This window comes from Cryptomeria japonica, chromosome 10 (genome assembly GCF_030272615.1).
Source record: "Cryptomeria japonica chromosome 10, Sugi_1.0, whole genome shotgun sequence".
NCBI lineage: Eukaryota > Viridiplantae > Streptophyta > Pinopsida > Cupressales > Cupressaceae > Cryptomeria > Cryptomeria japonica.
Window position 1 is genome coordinate 575,825,935 of NC_081414.1, and position 27,939 is coordinate 575,853,873.

Below are 27,939 nucleotides of genomic sequence, written 5' to 3' on the forward strand. Positions count from 1 at the left end.
TGTTTAGTTACCTCTTGAGGTGATTTTGAGTTGGAAAAAGGAAGAATCAAGCCCAAATCATGATTTTCGCTCTTGACCCTTCCAAAGGGTCCAGAGCGAAAATCCTCCTAGACCTCATTTCTTTCCCTATTTGACCAAATTGTGATGTCCAAAGCATGTTGAAAGGGGAAATGAACATGATCTTGCCTTTGAGAGTGTTTGATAGTATTGAGGAATGAGGGTTTTAGCCAAGAAAGGAAATTTCGCTCCTAACCCTTCCAAAGGGTCCAGGGCGAAATCCCTTACAAGTCTACTTTTTTGACCTTTCTTAGGCTCAAAACCTTGTTCCTAGGGCGAAGAGAGATGAGATTTTACCTTGCAATGAAGTTTCAAGTTGAAAGAATGATGATTTTTGGTCAAGAATGAGATTTTCGCTCCTAACCCTTCCGAAGGGTCCAGAGCGAATTTTCTCAAAACCTCTCTTTGCTATTAACTTTGTGTTAGATCAACTGTGGGCTAAGGTAAAATCAAGAAGGAGATGTCCTTAGGAATGACTCCAAATTGCCAATGATTATCAAGATTGAAGGAATGGAGCCAAATGAAGAAATTCGCTCCTGACCCTTCCGAAGGGTCCAGGGCGAAAATTCTTCAATCACCTATTTTCCCTTGCAAAATCAAGTCAAAATTGGGTTGGTTGAGAGGAGAGAAGTGTTTTCTTGCCTTGTGAGGTGGATTGAAGTTGAAAGGATGGAGGAACATGCTCAAAACTTGAAAATCGCTCCTGACCCTTCCAAAGGGTCCAGAGCGAAAAACACTAAAACCATCCTTTTCTCCAAATTTTGTGCTAAGTCAAGCCTAGACTAGGGTGAGAAAAGCTATTTGGAATGCCTTGGAAAGATGTTTGACCTTCAAAAATGTGAATTTTGAGCTAAAGTTGGAATTTCGCTCCTGACCCTTCCAAAGGGTCCAGGGCGAAATTCTTATAGGGTCTGTTCCTGGAGAAAATCTTGGGCAAGTTTCATGTTGATATCTTTTTGTTGATGATTTAAGTTGAAAATGCTATGTTGAAATGAATTTATCATGTGTCCTTAATCATCTTTTGGTTTGTTTTGGCAGATGAAAGAAGACCAGGCCAGGACAAGGACGACCTTCTCCAGCCCAGCCTCATCAAGGACGACCTCTTCCAGTCCAACATTTGAAGGAAAGACAAGGTGGCATCCCAGTCATCACTCCTTCAGTCGGGTTGGTCCACTTCAGCATGTCCAGATTCAATGTACCTGACTCATCAAAGATGGCACTAACTTCGATGTACCTACCCCGGCTATCCATTGGTCGAATATTTGAGAGAAGACATGTGTCCAAATAATGCAATTATTTCATTGGTCAGAATTAAGTTTGTTGTAACAAACCCTAATTAGGGTTTCATTGTCAAATCTTGGCCATTGATCTCAAAGTGATTTGAGCCATTGAATTGTATTGAGGGCGCTATATAAGCCCTGGCTCGTCATTTGTAAAGGCTAATAGTTAGTCAATAATAGCTAATAGTTAATAGTTAGTAATAGAGGCGAGAATAGTAGAATAGCAATTAGAGTAGATTAAGAAGAAAAGGCAAGACATTGTCGCCTTAATTGTAAAGACTTCTTTTTATTGAAGATATGGTGGAATATGTTGTTTCTTTGCAATGTGCATGGTCTCTTGTTGAATCTTCATTTTTGATGATAGATGATTAAATTGAGTGAAGAAAATTGTTGAATGGACCTGTGTGGAATCTGTCTAGTCCATACCACTAGCCTCTTACTGATGGTAAGTGCGCCCTGCGTGGTCAACTGGCATAAAATGAGCTTAATCTTAAGTCGTTACGCGTCTATTGTTCATGCATTATCTTGAATGGTGATCATTGCCAGATGGTGTACGATTTGAACATATTGGAAGCATCCCTTAGAAGATCGCATTGAGTTGGTGTTGAATTGTTCAACCTGATGGTGAGACCCAGCCCAGTAGGACTCCACCTATTCATTCATCCATTTTCTCGCATTCTAGGTAGTAGAGTAGACGTCCTGAACCCTGCATCTTTTGTCATTTGTTTGTCTTCTAGTTAGTTAATAGGACTTGTGATTCTAGCAAATCAGACGTTTAGGTCATTGAGTGTAAGTCCCCTTGTGATTCCAGCAAAATCACATCATATCGCGAAGAGCTTATCCACGAGTAGAGATCCTACAAAGCAGAACCTTGGAGTTGCCTCGACTGATCCTTCGGCGAGATCTTCAACAGTCGGGAACTTTGTTCAAGAGAGGATAAGGTACCTTTTAGGTATTTTATTCTGTGTTTGGTCGTGTACAAAATACACATCAACAGGTATTAACAAGGATTTTAGCCAGATAAGAATGGCGTCATAAGCTCACTTCAAGACACTACATTGAGCATCAACAATGAATGATGTTCATCCCATAACTAACATGAATGCTGTTTTTTTTTGTGGGTAGGTGGGGGGGAGGAATGGGGCAATGGTTTATATCATTTTTCACTGGAATGTGGTGTGAACAATACATACAAAAGCATTTACATGGATATAACATTTATTAGATATTATTTGAATCTCTCTCTTGTTAATTTCACAAAATGAAAATTCATGTGAGTAAAGGCTTGGTAGGAGGCAGGGAAGAGCCTCAAAAGAAATTATTCTTTTTGGTGGTTTCTGTCATGTCCCAACCATGGACACTAGGCCAAAACAATGAATCCATGTGATATCCCTAAACAAACTAGTCTAAAATTAATCTTCATAAGACAGGTCGCTGAGACGGTTCAAATTCGGTAAGTCTCCTAAGGAGACGAATTTGAAAGAAAGACTCCAAATTGTAATGGCGTTGGCTATGCGGAGTAATCGTATGGTCTCTTCATCGATTCAATTAAGGAAAGAATATAAGATGCTAAGTATCGATTGATAGTTAAGGCAGCAATGTATCGATGAATTAAGAGAAGACTAGAATCAGTCAACATGATAACAAATATCTATAAACAATAGGATACGATTACAAATAAGTGCCAATAATTAACAACCGTGACCAAGAGTTTGAATCTTCTTCAATGCTACGTAAGATTCAGAGTCTTCAGGCAACCAAGGGTGTATGTTCCAAGCAATACATAAGGAAATGTAAAAGAATAAGTCAAGAAAGCCTATTAAAATACCAAGCATCACCACTTGGGGTTAGTCAGTGAGAATTAAGAGAACAAAGCATTGTTAAGACAGCGGTTTATCAGCCAATGGTGATATGGAACATTAAGAGTAATAATAGTATCGTAAGGCATCAATATTATTTAAGGAATGTTAACTATCACAAGATCGATATTCCATGAGAAGAGATGGAGGTAGCAATTAGCAAGGATGTCTAATCAATAGAGGTAACATAATCAAAAGACACGAAGGAAAAGACACAACCCTCTTGCAAACTGTTATTAATAATAGGAGTCATGCCTCTTTGCTTGAAGAGGGGATATAAATGAAGTTTGACCTCCAAGGAATAAGAATCATAGAACATCACATTTAATGGTCAAAACATCAGGCTAAAAAAAGATTGAAGGTCTGCAACTGATTCAAAATATAGCTAAGGGAATAGAGAAAGGTGCAGGTGTGATATCCACAAAGACCACAAGGAAGAAGATACGGAGATAGGAGAAGAGAATTCGCACAGGACCAGTAAGTTCGGTTGTCAGAAGAACAATACCCCAGCACACTGTGTCACGGTAACATCATTCTTGATATTTATTAGAATCTTATCTGCATACGGTTATGATTCACAGTCACAAAATTACAATCATAAGGAATAAATTTGGATAACTTCAGCAATCTTCAGACAGTTGGCACTAATAACATAAGCAGGTTAATATACTGAATTCACAAATTAATGGTAACTCACACAGGCAAATAAAAGTTATCTCAGTAAATTCTCACAATAATACAAGATGTGTGTAGTAATATGAAAGAGTATGAATGAATCATGAATGCTCAAATCATTAAGAACATACTGATAAAAATATTAAGTATTTAAATCAGAATTACAGTGCTTTCTTGTGAGGGAGGGAATGGAGGTGTAACAGAGAGGTTAGGAGAGACTCGTAAGTTGGCTGTCCTAGAACGACCCCAGAGGCATCTAGGACCTTGAGAGCACTTACCTTGAGGAGTCTAGCAACCTGGTTACAGCCTCATCCCAAACTCACAAGGTAAGTAAGTCACGAAGAAGGTTGATATATGAGGAGATCGGTTAGACTCACCAAATGAAGCAAGAAGGTTGGAAGAAACAACCTCACTTGGGCTTGGCTAGAGTGACTCTAAAGCAGTCCTCATAGTATCCTCCTTCCAGACATCATGTTTATATACAATTGTAATTCCTATCATAATGTTAGACTTGCATGTTTATTAATCAAAGGAACGTATCTATTTGCATATGGTTTTATTGTTATGTATCATAATGCTAGACTTGCATGTTTATTAATTAGAGGAATGTATCTATTTGCATATGGTTTAATTGCTATGTGCAAGAATCTACATTTAACCTTATGTTTCTAAGCTGACCTGGTATAATCTCTAACCCTAACTTTATAATTTTCTGATTCCTAGCCATGAATATAGAAAGGGACATTACAGTTTCTGTGTTTTGAATAAGACATTTGTAACTTGTGTAATTCTATTCGGGGTATTAACAAGGATTTTAGCCAGATAAGAATGGCATCATAAGCTCACTTCAAGATGCTACTTTGCGCATCAATGATTAATGATGTGGATCCCATAACTAACATGAATGCTGTTGTCTTCTTTGTGGGTAGGTCGGGGGGAGGAATGGGGGCAATGGTTTATATCATTTTTCATTGGCATGTGGTGTGAAGTGTGAACAATACATACAAAAGCATTTGCATGGATATAACATTTATAAAAATATCTTTTAGTTATTGTATTTTTATGCATTAGCATGCTCATAATGAAATCTAAGATGAGATGTTCAGCATCTCTGTTTTGAGTCTGCAATCTATGAAACTAGTCACCTTCATAGCTACGTGGTATGTGAAAAACAAACAGAAAACACTGAGAGGGGGGGTGAATCAGTGTTCTAACACAAGTAACAGTATGTAACATCAACTGAAAACTTGCAATTAGAGAGACAGAGACACAGTTTTTTATCTCGTGGTAAACCCAACATGGTAAAAAACCACTGCACTAAGAACTCTTATTAATTCTAATGGGCACCCACCCAATTACAACAGTGAGCTACAACTCACATACATAGCAGCGGCTCGAAACAAAAAAGGGCTCCAACCCTTTGGTAGAGCTTCAACTCAGTATGACTGAACAAATTTCAAATTTTGAAGTGGATTACGAAAGTTATATTACTGTTTTATACTGAAATATATAAAACGCTTATGACTTAGGGAACATTCATCAACCCTTTTTCATAAAAACTCAGAGACTATGAAATATACAATATTCTGCTTTTAGAATCACATCTGCACACATACACGCTGAAAGCACCACCTCACGATAGACACAGTCTTTTTACATCAACCGATACAAAATCTGGATAACTTTATCCATATTTTTGTGTCTTCTCTCTTAAAAGTAAAAACGATATCAAGAGGAGCATATCCTTTCCATCAAAAACTGTTACCCCACATCGAAACACTCTTACATATCATCTCCACAGTGTCTCAGGCCATCCACTTTGCACAGTCATCACATAAATCCAGAATCGAAAGAATATGATGTTAGTTGTGGTAGCAAAGAAAGGGACTTCAACATCAAAATCATAGCACATCATTCATAATTTCTTCTTCAATGTTCAAGTAAAGGATTTGCAGTCTGAAAATCACAGTTTACAGCAGCTTTAATAGCACAACCCTTGTCGCATTTCACTTCAGCACAAAAAGAACACTTGAACTTATTAAGTGATCTGATTTCTCTTCCACCATTCTCTATTTCTTCCCCACAAAAACATTACCTTCAAGCGTTCAGCAAGATGAAAAGTACACTCTTAAAAAAAAAATTTCCATTAGTTGTTGATACATGCACAGCATTCAACTTTCCACTTCACATGCAAAAGCCATACTATCCTTTTTTTTTTAAGACCATCACACTTCAAAAACAAAAACCTATCTGAGAAGAGTTACATGTATTGCTCAGATACCATCCCAAAAAAGAAGCCCAAGAAAAGTAAGGGATGAATAACGCAGCAACAACTATACAGCTGTGTCAAGTCAGAGAATATAAATCGCTCAACAACTTAAGCACAAATTTACCTCTGCCAAAAGAGAACGGCCAAATCTGAGCAAATACGATGCCCACTTGGAGTTAGAGACGTTAAAACTGACAAAGAGGTATTTAAAACTGCACATGGAAGTAAAATGTTTTTTAGAAAAAGATAACCTGCACAAATGATAAGGCGACAGTAAACTTCTGTATCAAATCGGTTACAGAAAAAAACAGAACACACAGTGCGACAGTAAACAGCTGTCAAATATGCAACCATCACCCGAACTGACCAAGATACTGTTAATGTAATAGTGTTGGTCGGTATCCTTCTGGGCCGACATAGTCAACTAAATTGCCTAATTGGCCTATCGGCCTTAGACAATTTAGTTATATTGATTTGCTTCTATTTGTTAATGTGCTGATTATGTGTAATCCGCCACCCTTGGATTATAAGACGTATTTATTAAGATGTAATCTATCCCTAACTAAAGACGTGTTAATTAAATATAAATGAAGAGACATGATTGTTATAAGGAGCCGACTCTTGAAGGAGACGTGTTGATTGGCATCTCCAATGCATGGGTATATATTTCAGTTCCCCTTTCACTTCCAGGGTATCGAATTAATACATCATTAGCTCCTGCAGTTCGCATCATCTACACAGCAAGCAGATCGTGTTTTTTCTATTGAAGATCAAGTTTATAATGAAGCAGATCGGATTCATTCCTTGCATCATATTGATCATTATTGTGTGGAAATCTCCCTCAGCAGATCAACTAATATAGAAGTCAGATCCATCAGCATAGAAGTTTGGATTTCTTGCTGAATTTGTATCGTCACTTAGCTTCAAAGTGTGAAGTATTTGTAAAGACATTTTGCTAGTACATTACAAGAGATTAATTGCTGGGTTTTTCACCTTCAAGTGGAAGGTTTTCCCAGGGTAAATTCTATCTCTATCTAATCTGATCACTAAAACTTAACAGATACCAATTCTGCAACCATCCACTTGGCATGAAATAAACTGGAAATGCCACCAAGCTAAAAACGAAGATTTCAAATGCACTAAAGATCACGTTTAGCAGCAACTGCAACTCGCTAGAATTGACATCAATGACATATTCAACAGTATGAGAGTCTCATCAAACTTTATAACATCAGATATCCATGTACAATACCTCCATGTATCACCATCACAAAGCTTGGGGCATAACCTTTTTTGGTGATCCTATAGAGATCACATCGTTGATTTCTGGCATCTGCCCAGACACAAATTCTGATAGTAACGATTATAGATGATGAGAATGAAAGGCCTTAGCAGTGCTTAGTAGATCTGAGTTGCTGTTTATATCACTATGCCGCTCTCATAAATGAATAATAATGAATGATGTGGGTTTGTCTCCCCACAGTATACGATGTGCTTTAGGCCCCTTCAAAAGTAGTTTTGCATCACCATAGAAGCATGAATTTTCTGTCATATTGATATATACTTTATCAAGATTATTTTTGTCGCCCTGTTTGATGAGGTCAGAAGTACTATCTCAGACCCAAAATGTTTCAACCTTTTGGTAGTCGCATAATGCTTGCATCTTATGTGCTACTTTTGAGACCCATTGACTGCTTTTGGTGATATGCAGAAGTTAGAAACGTAGAACATTAATATAATTATTTGCATCTGTTATCTGTTTAAATACTGAAGGCAAAATTATATGTGGTACTCTGAGCAGGTTATAATGCCTACAGTAGAAGCTGATGTTGCATTTGGTCTTGGACAGTTCAATCTTAGTGAAGGTGAAGTCAGAATTAGAGTGACCAAAGCTTTAGAGGCAGTAGGAATGGTAGAATACATACAAGTATGGATTGCATTCCTCTTACTGTTTTGTTGAGAGTTGCTGGATTGTGTATTATATATATTTGAAGGCTGATATACTCACTCACCATGGATTACTTTCTATCTGCAGAGACCAGTCCAAACTCTAAGTGGTGGTCAGAAGCAAAGGGTTGCTATTGCAGGTGCACTGGTAGAAGCAAGCAGGGTGCTACTTTTGGATGAGTTAACAACATTCTTAGATGAAACTGATCAGGTACATTTCAAATTAATCTTCTTATTCCTGGAACATACTCTTTCTCTTGAATTACAACTCATATAACATTTAACTCTTAATCCAGTGTATTCCAATTCATTAAATTCTTATTAGTGCATTTTCCAACGGAATTGATTTTTTTTATTTTTTTATTGCAACGTTCTAACCATGACCTTTGCAATGACAACACTAGCTGCTCAAAAGCTTCTTTTTACTTTAAAATGTCTAAAGATTATTTTGTGTAGGAGTGAATGCACATTACTCTTCTGTTTAATCAAAGCTGTTTTATTTGGTAACCATTTGTGCATTGTGCGTGCCTTTTACATACATCATTTTGCTTAAAATCAGTTTGCCATACTAAAACTAAGTTTTTAATTTTCTTCTCTTTGATGAACAAGATTATTTGACCTTCTAGTGTTGCATGTTGATCTGGGTCCGAGAAGAGGCAGGAGATCAACATTGTTGCTGTACATGAATGAATTACAATTATGTTCAGAATTCAACTCTAGTAATCAAATTGGATATCACAACTGTACCTGCATGGTTGTTGCAGAAACATCCAGACGCACATGAAAATTATTTAAATATGGGCTTATAAACAAAATTCAAATGGGTAAGCAATAGCTATAAAAATCTAGTCTATGCTTGGTGATGAGCTGAAATAATAACTCTTTTATTCCTATAACTGATAAGTTTTTGCCATGTTTTAAGTTGCATATTGGGATAGTGTTTGAGTCATGTGATGTATTAAAGTTTGACTATGTGCAGTCTGGATGATAACTAAACCCATTAAATCTTGTATTGTTTTGACCTCTAATTCCTGTTGCTATGTGGATTATCATAGGTAATATCATGTGTGAATTTATAAGTGTTATGATTAATGAAAATAGATATACATGTATGCTTGTATGTTCTATCTTTTAAATGCAGGAATAAATGACATGTTGCAGAAGCGGTTATTGCAAGCCAGATGGTGAAACACGTCATAAAAGCAGTTGGAGACATTCAAGGGCGGTTAAACATTCAAAACAGCAGAGAAGGTGGTGTGCGTAAGAATCGGCAAAGGAATAGCAAGGCAATGCCAGATTCATTTATGTTTGTCTTCAACGAACATCAATCTTGTAACACCGCTATGCTATATTCTTGGTTGCGGTTTAGTTGAGTTCCACGTTTTCTGTGGATTAACTTCTTCTCTTAGTAGACATTGCCTCATTTCATGGGCGTGATCTAGATTGCAGGAAGTTTTTTATAGTTTTCTTATAAATAAAAGCTTGCACCTCTTCTTAGAGGTTAGACAAGGGTTAGAGATAGGATTAGACAACTTTTTTAGAACTTGAAGCATTTCTTTCATTTCATGTGTTGTATCGACTTTTGAAAACAATGAATAAAAGTTATGTTATTCTGAGTACATAGAATCATCTTTGAAGTTTGGATACACTCATCCAAGGGGGCCCACTTGGTGAGTATTTCTGTGCGTTTGTTAGATTAAGTTTTCCCTTTGCTGCAGTAGATGTTCTAGCGATTGACTGTTCCTGCAGCCATTGGAACCAGATCTTGTGACTGTTCCTGCAGCCAAAGCAGATAGAGTAATTCCTATTTGTCAGCTCTGAACTTAGTTAACAGTTATTTAGTTAGAATTTTCTGTTAATGTTAAGATTTCCTGTAGCCATTCGGTTGTTATGTTTTCACTTACTAGTTGCTGCAGTAGTGTAGGATAACTATCACAGGAACTTAGTGCATATACAGTGCAGACCCATTTCAAGTAATACGTCCCTTGGTTGACAAGTAAATGAACTTCAGTCATGGAGATAATAGCTACACAGTATGAATGACCAATCTTTGGGTTGAGACTTTAGCTCTAGTTATTGTTCCTATTGGTGAGGCAAACACTTGGCACTAGGTATTTTGAGGCAGGAGCTACCAATTCAACTTTTGGCACTCAAAAAATTGTCAATTCCTTTGCAACATAGATCCATGAAGTTTGAAGTTTCCATACGCCAGTTTAAGTTTTTGTGTACAAAAGCATGTACCAAAGAACTCTCAAGACCCATATAACAACACTTTCTATGACACCACACACTATGCTTTATGCAGAGATAATAGAAAAAGGAGTTCCAAGTTTTGTACCCTGTTCATTAGGTTAAATGCATGATGATGATTTTGCCAATTCCAAAAACTCAAAGTTAGCATCAGTCAGGCATGTGTAAGTATGAAAATACAACATAATGAATTCTACGTCTTTCATGCTAGGTTCATTCTTTGAAATGTGTGCTGGCCATGACCATGACACCAAATAGGAACATGATAGCTGATGCATATCAGCAACAAGTGACCTGCAAAAAAATCAATGAGCTACATTGCATGACACATTTGCAGTGGTAGAACCTAAATGATGATCTCCTACACGAGGACATAGGAAAACTTGTGTTGTTCCTATACAAAAATTTCATATCGTGTCAAGTTTTAAACTCAAATCTGGTATTTACCTACTCCTAACATGTTTTGGAATCTTGTTTACTTGGTACCATCTTGTTGTTTCTTTCCTAAACCATCATAGGATCATAAAGAGCTCCTCAAAGATCAGATGTGTGCTAGTATAAAGAAGAAGAAGTTTTGAAAAACCTCAACTTCTGAGTAATGGCACATGCCGATACAAAGGAGGGCAGTTTTAAAATGTTTTACAGGCTAGTGTATGGTCCCATGCCTGCATATTGGCACATGCCAAAACAAAGAACCTGTTTTTCCTAGTGATTAGGTGTGTGCCAAGAGACTCGCGTGCCTATACAAAGATTAGGCACATAAGGAGAGGATAGGCAAGCCTTTGCAGAGAAATGAAGCCTTGAAAGGACTTGAATCTAGTCTTTAGGTGTGTGCTTGGACAATGGCTTTTGCCTATACAAAGCACACATCTTCTAACAAAAATTTCAAATTAATGCTCAGGCGCACATGACATAGGTAAAATGCACTGCATAATAGTTAAAACATATAGGCATTGGTGATAGACATAGTTGTAGAATAAGGTGAACTTTTGAAATCTTAAGCCCAATTTATGGATGTGCACTTGCATTGTGGCGCACACCAATACAAACTAGACTTTTTAAAAAAAGATTCCACCTAGTGTATGGGCATGTGCTTGAGCAAAGGATTGACTATGCTAAAAGGAGTGTCTAGGAATTTATTATTGGAGTTGAGAAATACAACCCCACAGTAGCCTGAAGATCTTTTGCAAGCCGAATAACCTGTTACAAGGAGAAGCAAGGAAGCAATAATCTGAAGAACACACAAAACACAGGAAAAATATTCTCAAAAGATGAGAGCTCCAATTCAACAAAAATGTATTGTGAAAAGATAATACAATGAAAAGAAAAATTAACCTCTAATAGGTCAATAAACCCTAAAAAGGGAAAACCCTACGCTTGCACATAATAATTAATAAAATAATTAATTAATATGCTCCTAATGTTAACTTAAGTGTAAAAAGATAATTGGGAACTTAAAGAATTAAACAAATATTGTTTAATTAATCAAGTAAAGACCCAATTACTCTAACACCCCCCTTAAGCTAGAATTAGGGAGAAGCTAAAACCTAGAACAACTACTGAAAGCATGAAAGATGGGTCCCGGCAACAAGTCCTGATCAGGTACCCAAATACAATGAACTCTCTATGAAACGGAGACAAAGGAGAAAACCCAGTGGGAGAAAAACTCCTCTCCAAAAAGAGAAAAGAACATGCTGAAAGAAGAAGAAGGAAGGAAGGCCTCATAAAGACCCCCCAAGGACAACTTTCTTCACCCCAAGCATAGAGCGCAACTGAAGATAGCGCGGCGATGCAAAAGGTTTCGTGAAGATGTCTGCAACCTGCTCGGAAGTGGGAATGTACTCCAAAATGAGAACACCATCTTGAATCAACTGGCGGATGAAATGCATGTGAAGCTCAATGTGCTTCATCCGCTGATGCTCTACCGGGTTGCGGGAAATATGAATAGCACTCTGATTGTCACACCAAAGAACAGTGGGACTATCAAGAGGAAAACCAAACTCAGTCATCAACTGTCGAAGCCATAAGATCTCTTGACTAGCGAGCACAGAAGCTCGGTACTCAGCCTCTATAGATGATAATGCATGAGTAGTCTGCTTCTTGCAAGACCATGTGATAGGACCAGAGCCAAGACAGAAAACAAAGCCAGAAGTAGACTTCCGATCAGTGACATCACCAGCCCAATCTAAGTCAGTGTAGCCAACAATGTGAGGTTCCCTTGATGTGTAGTGAATGCCATGAGAACTAGTGCTTTGAATGTACCTCAAAATACGTTTGGCAGCTTGCCAATGACTCTCATGAGGATCATGGGAGAATCGAGAGACAAGACCAACCGCAAAGGAAATATCAGGATGGGTGTGAGTCAGGTACAACAAACTGCCTGTAAAGTGTAGAATCGACTGAAGGAGTGGGACAAGCAGTAATCAAAACAACCCTTGATTGAAATGGAGTGGGAGCATGCTTGCAATCAAGCATGCCGAAGCGCTGAAGCATGTCAAGAGCATACTTCTGTTAGTAGAGGGAGATCCCATCAAAAGACTGAATCACTTGAAGACCAAGGAAATAGTGCAAAAGACTGAGATCTGTCATCTCAAACTGGTCCATCAATGCACGCTGAATATACCGAATCATAGAGGATGAGCTACTCGTGATGAGGAGATCATCAACATATAGCACAAGAATCAGTATGTCACCCTCAAGAAGCTAAATGTACACTGTGTGATCAGAATGACTGCGGGAGAACCCAGTGGAGAGCAAGAAAGAATCCATCTTCTCATACCAAGCCCGAGGGGCCTGTTTGAGACCATACAATGAACGCCGAAGTCTGCAAACCAAAGAATTATCCTGCACAAATCCTTGAGGTTGTTCCATGTAGATTTCCTCCTGTAGATCCCCATGCAAGAAGGCACTTTTCACATCCATCTGAAAAACAGACCAACTTCGAGAAGCTGCAAGAGATAGTACAAAGCGAACGGAGTTCATCTTGGCGACAGGGGCAAATGTCTCGGAGTAATCAATACCCTCAACCTGTGAAAACCCCTTCGCAACAAGATGTGCTTTGTACTTATCAATGGAACCATCAACAACATACTTAGTGCGATACAACCAGTGGCACCTTACCATCTTTCTGCCCTTAGGAAGAGGACAAAGATCCCAAGTATGATTCCTCATCAAAGAAGAATACTCCATAGCACAATCCCACTCAGGGTGACCTGTCGCGTCTGAAAACTTCTGAGGATCATCTGAAATAGCATGACTTAAAAGACTAGAACCCACAGTATGAGAACGAGTGCGACGAGTATCTGAAGGATCATCGGCCATAGGACCTGCCGCCTCAACAGTAAGGCGAGCCCACTTGGGCATCTGAGGTGGAGCAGGTGGAGGTGGGGATGGTGGATCATCAGCATCATCATCAATATCATCCTCAAAAAGATCCTGAAGGGGTGTAGTGGTCGGAGTAGGCAGAGGAGTAGACACTGGAGTCGGGGTATCCACTGTGGGAAGGCGCTCATCAAACTGAACATCCCGTCGAAACAGGTTCTCTCTGAAATCAGGATCAAACAACCTGTACGCCTTAACATCCTCACAGTAGCCAACAAAAATGAGTGGTCGGCTCTTCCGCTCCATGGCTTTCCTCTGAGCATCAAGAATAAAGGCCCATGCCTCACTGCCAAACACTTGAAAAAAGGAAACATTAGGCTTGTCATGAGACCAAGCCTCCTCAGGAGTCATATGTCGAATAGCCTTGTGAGGCATCCGATTCTGAATATAATTGGCACAATTGATTGCCTCAGCCCAAAAAGATGAATCCATTGACCTGGACTGAATCATACAATTCACCATCTCCCGTAAAGTTCTGTTCTTGCGTTCAACGACACCATTCTACTGAGGGGCGTAGGGAATAGTAAACTGATTCTGCAAACCATGCTCAGTGCAAAAATCTCTGAAAGCTTGATTCACATACTCCCCCCCATTATCTGTACGTATCCGCCGAATAGAACAGCCAGACTGCTTCTCTACATGTCTTGAAGATTCGAAATGAATCAAAGACATCAGACTTGTACTTAAGAAAGTACACCCATGTGCGTCTGGAGAAGTCATCAATAAAAGTGAGAACATACTTGGCCCTTGAAAAAGGAGTGGGAAATGACATGAGGTCACTATGAATCAACTCCAAGGGTGCCAAAGTACGAGAGGCTCTTCCCTTTGGAAAGGGATCTTTGTGATGCTTGCCAAGCACACAACCATGACAAACACCATCAGTGCAGAAAATCTGTGGGAGCCCAAGAACAAGTGCTTGTGTACTCATCTGTTGAAGATATCTGTAATTGACATGGCCCAATCACTCATGCCAAAGCTTACTCACTAAATCTGCATGTGCTATGAGAGATGAACCTGTACCCGAAGAGGGCTCAAATTCATCAAATCCGTAGAGATGAGATGCAGAATCCACACTACCAGTAGCCACAACCAAATTAGGGTCATGGAGGTCCCGAATAACCACATCATGTGGTGAGAACTCAACTGTCTTACCAGAGCCAGAGTGGCAAATTTGATAAATGGATAGGAGGTTCGTCAAGATGTCAGGGACAACCAGAACATCCTGCAGAGTACCCCCATCCAAAGAGACAAAACCTGAACCCAAGACTGAAAGCTGAACTGAGTCACCCACTGCAATATGTGAAATACCACAAGAGGAAAGAGAAGTAACCAACTGCTGAGTGTGTGCCATATGGTGAGAAGCACCAGAATCTAGAATCCATGTGGACCCATAAGTCGAAGCTCGAGCAGTAAGAGCATGACCTTTCCCTATGGAAGGAGAAGATGCCTGAGGTGAGGAGATATGATGTTGCTGCATGGCTTCCTCTAAAGCCTCTAATCGTTTCCAACACCTGGAAACTGGATGTCCTTCCTTGCCACAAAAACTACAAGTGTCTCCTGATTTCTTCTTAGTCTTGGAGGAAGACTCACCAGATTGTGAAGATTTCCCTTGCTTGGGAGGAAATGAAGGTTTAGAATCAGACTTAGGAGGTCGCTTGGAGGAAGACTCACTGCCTGTAGAATTCTTCTTGGGCTTCGGTTTCTGCTTTTGTTTCTCCTTCTCCTTAGAGGATTGAGCAACCAATGCTTTGTTCTTGGAGCCTGAGAGTGTATCCAGCTGAGAAAGATGAGACTGCTCACGAGACAATCGCTCACAAAAGACATCAAAGGTAGGCATGTTGAAACGAGCACCCAAGCCATCCATGGTGGAGTAGAAAGCAGAGGCAAAAAACTGAAAGTGACCCCGAAGCTTCGAAAGAATCAAATGAATGCACTCTGTATCTGTCTTGATTTTTCCACATCCCTGAAGAACAGATCTAGTGTCTTGAATTTGTTCAAAAAATCCTCAATAGTGGGAAAGGAATCAGGTGACAAAGAAACCAACTCTGCCTCAATCTGTAATGCCTGAATCTCATTGACCCTCCCGAAGAGAGAATCAAACTTCAACCACATATCTCGAGGAGTAAGCAACTCATCAAGGTGAAACAGAAGATTGTCGGAGACATGCAAAGAGAGCAAACCCATGGCCTCATCCAGCTTGTTCCTGTTCATAAGAATCTCATAAGGACGCTACAGTACTGGCTGAACCTCATCCAAAGAAGACCACAACCCTTGTGCCCTGAGAAGCCTCGTGATGCGGGGCTTCCAGGTGTGATAGTTGTGTGAAGTCAACTCAACTCAAGGATTTGCCATGAGAACAAAAAAGAACTCAGCACCTGCACCTGCTTGTTGGTTTTTTTTTATTGTGTGATCTTTCAGAATAGACAAAAGATGCAGAAGGGTTTGTTTGTTTTGAGAGTTTAGGTGTTCTTGATTTCTGATATAAATGACAGAAAGCGAGAAAAAAAAAAACACCCCCCCACAATAGAGAAATCCAAACCCTAATACATAGTATGAGAAGGAAGTAGTGCATAAGCAAAAAAACTTCAAACTGATATCTCATGTACCTGATGAATATTTTGAGAAAAAAGATTACAAATCTGAATAGAGCATGCTGAGAGCTTTCCAATGCCTATTCGTTTTCAAAAAACGGAGTCCGTTTGCCCATTCTACGGCCCCGGAAGTGCAAAAAAGAAGCCCGACTTTGACTGGTAAAAAGTACAGTCAAACAGTAGATTCAGGAAAAAAATCCACCACCACGAGGTCCGGCTCGGATTCACCTTTCTGACTCCAGATGCGCAAGATAGAGCCAAAAAACCAACCCCTCTGCAAAAGAGCTAAAGGGAGGTGCTCCGGTGGAGAAGCCTGGCTCTGGTGGTGCGTTGGTGGTGCATCGGCAGCACTCCGAGGAGTGGAGCAGCCAAGCGGAGCGGTGCGGCCGGGCGGAGGTGGCAACATATAGGGCGGTGAGTAGTGCGGCGGTGCTGGGCGAAGCTGCTGACAGGGGTTGGGGAGGGTGGTGGCCGGCGGGAGCCGGGGTGGCCGAAGGGCCGGCGGGGGCCGGTGGGGCCGGCCTGACAAATCCGTAGGTGCCGTATAGCAGCCAGATGTCAGGTCCGGTACCCTGTGGTACCCACAAACCTAAACCAAAAATTTTTTTGTTGCGCCCTCCTTTTGTATTTTTTTTGATATTTGACTTGAGAAAGATTTTTTTTTTTTTGATAAAGTCAAGATCCGGTGTGCATGCTGTAAAAAGGCAATTTTTTTTCTCGATTTGCGTGCTAGAGCTGTACGACTTGGTTGGGAGAAAACAAATCACCCAGATGCTCAGGAGTCAAAAATGGACAAATTTTATATGACTATAGGGGTTTTTGGGGCTTTTGAGCACGATGGTGAGGTCCGTTTAGGCCCAAAGTGCTCAGAAAAAAAAACCTTAACCCTAAGCACAAAAAAAATGCCTGAAACCCCAAATCTGCTTCCAATGCAAAATTCTCAAAAACAGGAACAGATAGCTGTAGATCTGGGCTCTTATACCATATTGGAGTTGAGAAATACAACCCCACAGTAGCTTGAAGATCTTCTGCAAGCCGAATAACCTATTACAAGGAGAAGCAAGGAAGCAATAATTTGAAGAACACACAAAACACAGGAAAAATATTCTCAAAAGATGAGAGTTCCAATTCACCAAAAATGTATTGTGAAAAGATAATGCAATGAAAAGAAAAATTAACCTCTAATAGGTCAATAAACCCTAAAAAGGGAAAACCCTAGGCTTGCACATAATAATTAATTAATATGCTCCTAATGTTAACTTAGGTGTAAAAAGATAATTGGGAACTTAAAGAATTAAACAAATATTGTTTAATTAATCAAGTAAAGACCCAATTACTCTAACATTTATAGGTGCACAAGGAATGTGTAGCCTTTGTGGAGTGAAAGACATACACACATGCAAGGTGTTAGGGATGTCAAATAGTGTGAAAGCACACAGACAAGTTTGAAGGTGCATTTGAGCAGAGTATTGATTTATATGAGAAAGGAACAACACACTTCTACAAAGAAGTCAGGGTCTTTGGAATTTCATAATCTAGTGTATAGGCACATCCCAATACAAAACAGCTATGTTCCGATCATAGTCTAGTGTTTAGGTGCACCTAAAACTTGAGATGCATGCTTCAACAAAGAAAGCTTTGATTTCAATGTTTAGGCATGCACCTTCTAGTAGGGACATGCCTATACAAGGGAGGGATCTATAAGTAGATTCTCAAGGTTTTTCAAGGGGTTAGCCATGATCAAAGGAAAAGCTACGAGTCATTGAAAATATCTAGAGTTGCCTATCTAAAAAATTATTTTTAGCTTGTGCTATTTTTAGCCAACATCATTTTCAAGGAGGAGCATATTTTGGGATTTGCTATTTTTTTTGGAGCTATTTATAGCCTATGCTATTTTTAGGGGTTTGTATTTTAAGCTGTGGAACTGTTGATGTGTTTTTTATGCACATGCGAACACAGAATAAAATACTAAAGTATCTTATCCTCTCTTCAATAAAGCTCCCGAATGCTGAAGATATCGCAGAAGGATCAATCGGAGAAGCTTCAAGGTTCCTGTTATGTAGGATCTCTACTCGTGGATAAGCTCTTTGTGGTATGATGTGATTTTGCCTGAATCACAAGGGGACTTACACTTGACGACCTAAATGTTTGATTTGCTGGAATCACAGGATTTCATTAGCCTAGATTTTGAAAAAAAAGGAAAAGGATGAGGGTGAGGAAAGGATCTAATTCTGACACTAAGAATGTAAGAGCAATGAATAACCTTTGATGAAATTCTAACTAAGTCTTGTTTTGACATCCCAGGACCATCTCCACAAGGTTAGTGCGATCTTCGGAGGAAAGCTTTATGATGTTCAAATCATCACTACAGGCATAGGGACCATCAGGCTGATGCATGTCAATGAAGAAGCAACAATTGAAGTTAAGCTCAAGCTGAATGATTCCAGTTGACTACACAAGGCAAGTCTGCAATCAACAAACTGCTAGTAGAATGGATATACGAATTTCACCATCAATCAAACACATTTCTTCCACTCATCTAATAACATGAAATCAAATCTGGAAAGTATAAAGACCATGCAAATTGTTGAATCGACCCATAGATTTCACCATTTCTTCAATGAAGTTTACAAGTCTTTTACAACAACATCTTGGCAACAATCCTTGCCTTCTCTTTCTATTCTACTCTAATTGCTATTCTATCAACTCACTATTCACTATTAGCTAACTATTCACCTACTATCAACTATTGACCAACTATTAGCCTTTACAAATGAGGAGCCAGGGCTTATATAGCGCTCTCAATACAATTCAATGGCTCAGATCAATTTTAGATCGATGGCCGAGATTTTACAATGAAAACCCTAATTAGGGTTTGTTACAACAAACTTAATTCTGACCAATGAAATAATTGCATTATTTGGACACGTCTTCTTTGGAATATTCGACCAATGGATAGCTGGAGTAGGTACATCGAAGTTAGTGCCATCTTTGATGAGTCAGGTACATTGAATCTGGACATGCTGAAGTGGACCAACCCGACTGGAGGAGTGATGATTGGGATGCCACTTTGTCTTTCCTTCAAATGTTGGATTGGAAGAGGTCGTCCTTGATGATGCTAGGTTGGAGAAAGTCGTCCTTGTTGATGCTGGGTTGCAGAAAGTCGTCCTTGTCCTGGTCTGGTCTTCTTTCATCTGCCAAAACAAACCAAAAGATGATTAAGGACACATGATAAATTCATTTCAACATAGCATTTTCAACTTAAATCATCAACAAAAAGATATTAACATGAAACTTGCCCAAGATTTTCTCCAAGAACAGACCCTATAATAATTTCGCCTTGGACCCTTTGGAAGGGTCAGGAGCGAAATTCCAACTTTAGCTCAAAATTCACATTTTTGAAGGTCAAACATCTTTCCAAGGCATTCCAAATAGTTTTCTCACCCTAGTCTAGGCCCGACTTCACTCAAGTTTTGAAGGAAAAGGTGGTTTTAGGTTTTTTCGCTCTGGACCCTTTGGAAGGGTTAGGAGCGAAATTCTTGCTTGTAGCTCATTTTTTCATCATTTCAACTTCAATCCACCTCACAAGGCAAGGAAACACTTCTCTTCTTTCATCCAGCCCAAGTTTAACTTGATTTTACAAGGCAAAATAGGTGATTGAAGGATTTTTGCCCTGGACCCTTTGGAAGGGTTAGGAGCGATTTTCCTCCTCTGGCCTAGAATCATCACTTTTGGAGACAAACATCAACTCAAAGACAATCTCAAGGGCATCTTTTACCTTGGTCTAGGCATAGCTTAGCATAAATTTGAAAGGAATAAGTAGATTTTAGGATTTTCGCTTTGGACCCTTTGGAAGGGTGAAGAGCGAAAATCTTCTTTTAGGGCTATTTCACCATCCTTTCAACTTCAAATCACCTCCAAGACTTAGAACACCTTGCCTCACTCCTCTCCAGGTCATAAAAAACAAAATCTTGACTTGATTTGCAAGGAAAAAGGGTGATCTTAAGAATTTCGCTCTGGACCCTTTGGAAGGGTCAGGAGCGAAATTCTCATTTGGCTTCAAAATTTGCATTCCTGGCGACCAAAATCCACTCTAAGGCAATCCAAATGACCTCTCTCATGCTTGTCCAAGCTTGGCTTTGCTGAAAATTTGGAAGAAAAGATGTTTTAAAGGATTTTCGCTCTGGACCCTTTGGAAGGGTTAGGAGCGAAAATCATTTTAGGATCAATTCCTTCATCTTTCATGGTTTCTAGCAACTCAAAGTCACTCTTAGGGGCAACTTCTGTCATGTCCCCTTTCTAGAGTGGACATCGGAGACGGAGGAGTTGGCCTATCATTGGAGTCTCGTAGGCTAGCAGAGGTTGATTGGGACTCATTCAGTGCATATAGTGATTGGATTTTGGCTTTACAGGCAGTTTGGAGCCAGTTTGGAGCAGTTCCTAGATTTTAGGGGGTATCCCTAAATTTTAGGAGGTCGTGACAGTTGCCAGTCGTGAGGTTATTCATGACCTTTTAGATGGTTTCAGTTTCAAAGAGATTGGGCTTGTTTCCTAAATTTTAGGAACATCCCTAGATTTTAGGGATGAGACTACCAGTGAATCCTTGATTTCCGACTTCAGTCACAGACAGGTGACAGGATGATTTTAGGGTTTGTAATGTCAGTTGGGCATTTTGTGGCTATTTGGGTTATATTTTTAATATTTCCTAAGTTAGCGTTTAATAATTAAATAAGGCTAAGTTGTTAGCCATTTTGGAGTAATAAGGGGATTTTTGGTCTCATCTGGATGCGCATCCTATTGTGTGATAGCTCGTTGGAAAGATCTTGAAATTCTTTAAATCTTTCTCTTTGGTCTCAGGGCAATTCAGTGAGCGGATTTCTGTCTATGGGGAAAAAGGTCATTTTCTAGTAACATGACCACTTTAAAATAAGAAATTATAACATTTCCACTAGACCACGCCACTTGGAGACAATTAGGGTTCGATTTGCAATTGAGAGGGGTTATAAGGGGATAGGAGCTTCATTCTATGATTATCTTTTACATATTTTACATCTTGGATTTGAGATTTGGCTCTGGAAGAGCTTTTCAGCATTTGGGACGCCAACCCCAATGCCTTGCCTGTTTGGGACGTAGCCCCCAATACAGTGGTTTGGATTTGTTTGCAGCTATTAGCATCTTGGAGATTGTACGGCATTCTTTTTGGAGGTTCAGCAATTCTGACAGAGTTCAGCGTGGGGTTTGGGGTTTCTAACTAGTTGGGTGTACTTGGCAGCCGTACGGCTGTACCTGGCAGCCACTTTCCTTCCCACGTGCAGCACTTGGAGGGCTGGAATCTTGCCACAACTTCATTCCTAGTTATGTTACTCTTTCAGCATCCAGGTTGGAATTATTCCTGATTGTAATCTTCCTGAAATTATTGGAAATCTTCATCTGGTCAAATATTTGATTTTATATTCAGAAATCTGCCTTGAATCGAATTTGTTTTGGCTGTATATGAACTTCATTTTCAATACTTTGTTCATGTACTTGTACTTCATTATTTACTTGTTGAAAAATCATCAAAATACAAAAAGAATTCAACCCTTCTGCAACTTCTGTCTATTTCTGAAAGAAAATATTAATAAGCAGGAAAAATCAATTTAAATAAATAAAAATTACAGCAGATTGGTAAAAGAGATCCATCAGGGATCTTTCAACTTCTCCTTGAATTTACCTTAGCCCACACTTGATCTAGCAAAAAATTGATAGCAAAGAGAGGTTTTGAGAAAATTTGCTCTAGACCCTTTGGAAGGGTCAGGAGTGAAAATCTCATTTTTGACCCAAAATCATCATTCTTTCAACTTGAAACTTCTTTGCAAGGTAGAATCTCATCCTTCATTGCCCTAGGATCAAGGTTTCATGTCCAAGAAAGGTTAAAAAGTAGGCTTATAAGGAATTTCGCTCTGGACCCTTTGTAAGGGTCAGGAGCGAAATTTCCTTTCCTGGCTAAAATCCTTCATTTTCACAACTTCCAAACACTCTCAAAGGCAAGATCATGTCCATTTCCCCTTTCAACATGCTTTGGACATCACAATTTGGTCAAATAGGGAAGGAAATGAGGTCTAGGAGGATTTTCGCTCTGGACCCTTTGGAAGGGTCAGGAGCAAAAAACATGATTTGGGCTTGATTCTTCCTTTTTCCAACTCAAAATCACCTCAAGAGGTAACTAAACATCATCCTTCACCCAAGGGATAAGGTCTTAAGCCAAAACAAGGTCAAAAGAATAGGCTTGCAAGGAATTTCGCTTTGGACCCTTTGGAAGGGTCAGGAGCGAAATTCACCTTCTTGGCTAGAATTCTTCATTTTTTCAAAGCTTTCAAACATTTCCAACGTCCAAACATGTCTACTCTTCCCTTCAAAATGCCTTGCAAATCAAAATTTGGTCAAATAAGGCAAGAAATGAGTCTTAGGTTGATTTTCGCTCTGGACCCTTTGGAAGGGTCAAGAGCGAAAATCTTGATTTAGGCTTTAATTGCTCATTTTTCAAACTTCCATCTTCTCCTGGAGGCAAATATAGATTGTTTTCCACTTGAGGAACCAGGTTTTAAGCTCATTCAAGGTAGCAAAAGAGGATTATAGTGAATTTCGCTTTGGACCTTTTGGAAGGGTCAGGAGCGGAATTCCTAATCTTGGCCAAAATCCTTCACATTTCTGCGTTCCATCACCTCAAAAGGCAGAGACATGTTATTTCCTTCCCAAATTCGCCCATGGAACAAGGTTGGTATCCAAAACAAGGGAGCAAATGAGGCTTATGAAGAATTTCGCTCTGGACCCTTTGGAAGGGTCAGGAGCGAAATTCCTATTTTTGGACAAGATCCTCACTTTTCAAAACACTTCTCAAGGCAAGAACACATCAAGACTCACACACAAAGCCTAATAAACCAACGCCCATCCAAAACAAGGAAGGAAAATGAGAGTTATAAGGATTTTCGCTCTGGACCCTTTGGAAGGGTCAGGAGCGAAATTCCTCTCCAAGGCTAGAATCCATCATCCCAAGGTCTAAAATCTCTTCTCCAAGGAAAAGTTGCATCAAACCTTCTCAATTATGCCTCAAAAGTCTACAAACTTGGTCAAGTTAAGGAGAAAAATAGAGGAAATAAGAATTTCGCTCTGGACCCTTTGGAAGGGTCAGGAGCGAAATTCACCTTAGGCCATGATCCTGACTTCATTTTTTCGCATTTCTTCATTCAAACAAGTGCTTTTGCCTTCATTCAAGCCTGGGAATGCGTTAGTTCTAGGTTTTGGTCAAAGTAGAATGTCTTATGGAGAATTTCACTGTGGACCCTTTGGAAGGGTCAGGAGCGAAATTCGCTTTGGACCCTTTGGAAGGGTCAGGAGCGAAATTTGACATTTTGGACTCTCCTTCAGGATCATTTTATGGAATATAACATTTAAGTATAAGTGACATTTCCTCACTTATACTTTAAGTTATATTCCATATATACTTTTAGGATGTTTGAGAGTGGTTTCGGACCTCCAGGAGTTATATTGGAAAATCTAGTTTTTGGAGGATTCTTCAGTTTTCCAGACTTAGTCAAATTTCAGGATCAGGACATTCCAGACTTAGCCAAATTTCAAGATCAGGACATTCCAGACTTAGCCAAATTTCAGGGCATTTGAAGATCAGGATGACATTCCAGACTTCATCACTCACCAACTTGACCTAGCTCGGACCTTCAAGAATGATACCCACTCATAAAGCAAGACACAATTAGCAACAAGAGCAAAACCAGGCCCTAAGGAAGACTCTCAAAGAAACCCTAATTCTGGGGCCCTGTGGACTCACCCTGGCTCAAGCAAAGCCTATAATCCAACGATCCCCTCGCGACACTCAAAATGCAAAGGCTAACAGACAAACCCTAAACACCTAGAAAGCAAACCCCAGAAAGCAAAAAAAAGGGGTCTCCATTTGCAATGGGGCGATGTGTGAATACATCACAACAGGAACCCATGCTATTTTTAGTATTCTCTATTTATAGCTTAGAGTTGTATTTTAGATCTTTAACCTCACCATCTAAGAGACAAGAGCTTTTATGAGATATTTGTAATATTTAAGTTGTTAGTTTAACTTACAATTTCATGATTCTAATTTTAGAATTAGTGGACAAGATAATTTGTAATAAAGCTTGCACATCATGTAAGGAATTCTAGCTAGGGTAGAAGTGTAGTTAGTATAAATTATTTATTTTCATGCATAATGTGTTTTTGCCTTAGTTTTAATCAATTAGTGGTAATTCTTATGCTTGCATATTGCTAAAGTTGTTCATTAAGTCTTTAGTGTTATTGTAATTTATTATTCACTCCATAACATTTTTTATGCCTATCTTGCTTCTAAATGTTTATTGCAGAGTAGACGGAAACTCCTTTGTCCCTCCCTGGGTACATGTATCCCCGTATCTGTTCCTATATCCGAAACAAATACGTATCCAATACAACCTGTATACACATTGAATACTGTACTCACATGTGCCCAAAAAACCTTAATTTCCAACCAAAATATTACAAAACTTAGATACTATGTGATTTGGTTTTTGTTAAATTAGACCAAAATCTTCCTAAATTTAATTTAAAAAAACTTCATTCATGCAATTTTTTAAAAAAATTGGTATAAACAAAACCTACACCCAATGAGAAAGACAAATGAAATGTTTTTCTATTTGAGTAACCCATTTTTGGGTTATCTTCCAATGCAACTCTACTATTTTTGCATATTGTAAAATGTTAAATCAACTTATCATTATTTATGTAGCAATTATGTGTCTATATTGCTTTTGATGTAATGAAAATCTCCTCGAGTAACTTAGAAAATTATGGTAAATGTGTATATGTTTTTTTATGAATGACGTATCCAGTCGTATCCATATTGGGGGTCTTAAAAAATGGCCTTATCCGTATCCAATACCGTATCCATATTTGTATCCATATCCGTATCCATGCAACTTTGGTTTATTGAGATGTCTTATTATGTGTGCTAAGAGTTGAACTGCTTTGGTGAATTTGCAAGCCTAATATTACAGGCTCGAAGTTGTAGCTCATGGCTTCTATAGAGTTTTTATGTTAGCATATTTACCTCTTTATGTACTCTCTGCTTAGTCTTTGTTTTTAAATGAGCAATATAAGTGTGTAGTTGCAAGATTTTTTCAAATCAAAAAGTATAAAATTCTTTGCCTAGTTTTGAAATAGCATCTTACCTTTTAACCTAGGCAAAACCAAGAAGATACACATTTTATATTTAATTTAGCATAAATGTGAATCAAACCAAAAATCATCACATGAAATGTAAAACAAAAGTGGATAATGCCTAGTTCTAGATTAGCTTATAATTAATAGGGAGCTTCACATTCAAATTTGAAGAGTGATTTTATTGCACATGTTCGGTTCTATGTGGCAAGGTGCAAATTAAAATGCTAAGAATTTGGATGGGTGAAAAGAGTGGTTAAGAAGCAAGAATTGTCACCAAATACATCTCTACAACCATCCTTGGGTTCTGCCATGGCCAATAATTATTTTTGGTGGATCCTTTGGATTGGTTTTATGGTAATTTGGTTTGAGTATGGTAATTATGGTGATAATTGGCTGCCATGCCACCTCATTCAATGCATATTCATGATTGCCACACAGATTGTGGGCATTTTTCTTGCTTGGTTTTCCTCTTGTATTTCCCAAAAGTGGTGTTTGGTAAGAATTCAATTGTGAGCAGGTGGGGTAGGCTCCCGACTATTCTTTTTTGGCTTTTCTTTACTATGGGGGGTGAAAGAAATAGGCAAGAGCCTATTATTTGTGATGATGTGAAGGGCAATGTTAAGGTTTGGATGGTGGGGTAACACCTTACCTGGAGCATTTCCATGGCACGGACCCAAAATCTTCTCAAATTTTCTGCAAGGGTTGGAAGAATCGGACTCTCATTGTGCTCGGTAAAAGCATAAATATTACTGAGGAGCTTGTGGCAAAAATTAATGGTCTACCGATGGATGGAAAGAAGATTTTCTGGGATAGGAAATCCTCTGAGACTGTGGTGAACCTTGTCCTCAAGGGTAAGGAGGGGAGCAGGATTGTGAAGAAAGCAAATGGTGGTTATCAGGTGAAGTCCATCAAACCTTTATGGGCTGCTGTGGTTAAGGTCTTAATTCAGTTTTTAATGCTTGAGGGTAGGTTTATTGCTATCTTTGGTTACCATTTAACTCTTTTGAACCACTTCAGACACAATCAAAGAGTGTCTTTTCCCTATTACTTGTTGGCATCTCTTGAATTTGGCATAAAGGAATATAAGAATAATGACAGAAACCCCATCCTTCGTGAGGGTAAGTATGTCAAGTCTCTACTCTCTTCCACTAAAGGGAAAAGCAAGGCATAGGTTCCCCCTTCTTTGGAAATTTTATAGGATTTAGATACTGGTTCAAGAAAGGTTATGGAGATGGAGCCTGGTGAAGGGGATGATGAATCTGGAGAGGATGATTAGGAGATTGAGGCTAGTGCTTCTTTAGACAAGGAGGGTGCTTCCAATCCCCCTCGAGATGAGAAGGGAAGATTCACCAAAAGGAAGAGAATGAAATCTATTTCTCCTTGTCCTTAGCACCGGAAGTTGGAGGCTTAGGGATCGGTAGGGGCACACTCTGAACCTATCAATAACCCTAGTGTAGAGGGAAATGACCTGGGAATATAACAATGCCACTCCTTCCCCCCGTGGAATGACTTTGGTAAGGAATCTCGGTCTTTGTTTCCTAGAGATTTGCAGAAGGATTCTCCTTTCTTGAGTGGTGAGTGTGAGGACCTAGAGGATTTGTTGGGAGTGGCACATGATGTTGCAGTGGACCATTTTAGGATGTCCAAGTGGCTCTTCTTGGAGGTGAACCAGGTAAAACATTAATATTCTCTCTCTGAAGAGTAGAGTTGAAGCCTTTGAAAAGGGGATAGTAATGTAAGGATGTAGGCCAATGAGAAGAAGATGTTGTCAATATTGGAGAATGTAGCAGAGAATATCAGCCTTTTGAAGATTGATTATGAAGGCCGTATTGGGGTGCTGGAAGCAAAAATGAAAAGAGTAGATGATAACCTCACCAACCTTGTCAATATGAACTACAACACGATTCACAACAGCGCTGAAAGCATCGAGATGTTGGTGGATATATGGCAGAAATCTGAAGCTGCCAAGTCTTTTGACAAGACGTTCATTGATCTTGATAATGCAAAGAAGGGCAAGCAGGCTTTGGATGAGAAGGGTCCTTGTGCACGGACTAGAGGGATGTTGCCGGGAATAATCATTATGTCATGTTGTCGTATTATGTTTGTGTCGTCGGTAATAATGAGTTATGGCAGTCTGTTAGTTAGTCGTCCTGAAGGGCAGTTGGACGCGACGGTTCGTCGCACCCCTTCGGGCATTATATATTGTCGTGGCATCATGATAGTCGTATTTGGGTGCACTTGATGTACATGGACTGTTGAATTAATACATAGACTGGTTCTTAAATATATTCTCATTATGTTCTGTGCATTTACTTTCTACGTTTAAACGTTTACTCGTATGTGGCAACATCTGGCGCCGTTGCCTAGACATACTCGGGAAAGGAAGGAGTGGATGGCGTACAAACACG

The 27,939-nt window shown here is 39.3% G+C and overlaps 1 protein-coding gene across 7 annotated transcripts in view; it reads left to right on the plus strand.

Moving 5' to 3' along the window:
• LOC131042772 (ABC transporter I family member 10) overlaps positions 1–27,939 on the plus strand; it is a 132,549-nt gene that overhangs the window by 85,421 nt on the left and 19,189 nt on the right. Inside the window, exons 4-6 of one of the 7 annotated variants that reach the window (XM_057976089.2) lie at positions 7,942–8,067; positions 8,176–8,298; positions 8,714–8,824. In XM_057976089.2, coding sequence (XP_057832072.2) covers positions 7,942–8,067; positions 8,176–8,298; positions 8,714–8,773 — 309 coding nt within the window. In that variant the 3' untranslated portion in view covers positions 8,774–8,824. Of the gene's footprint in view, positions 1–7,941; positions 8,068–8,175; positions 8,299–8,713; positions 8,825–8,851; positions 9,116–9,228; positions 9,610–27,939 lie in introns of those variants that run through there. The other 6 variants (XM_057976090.2, XM_057976091.2, XM_057976093.2 and 3 more) reach the window with 6 other exon arrangements.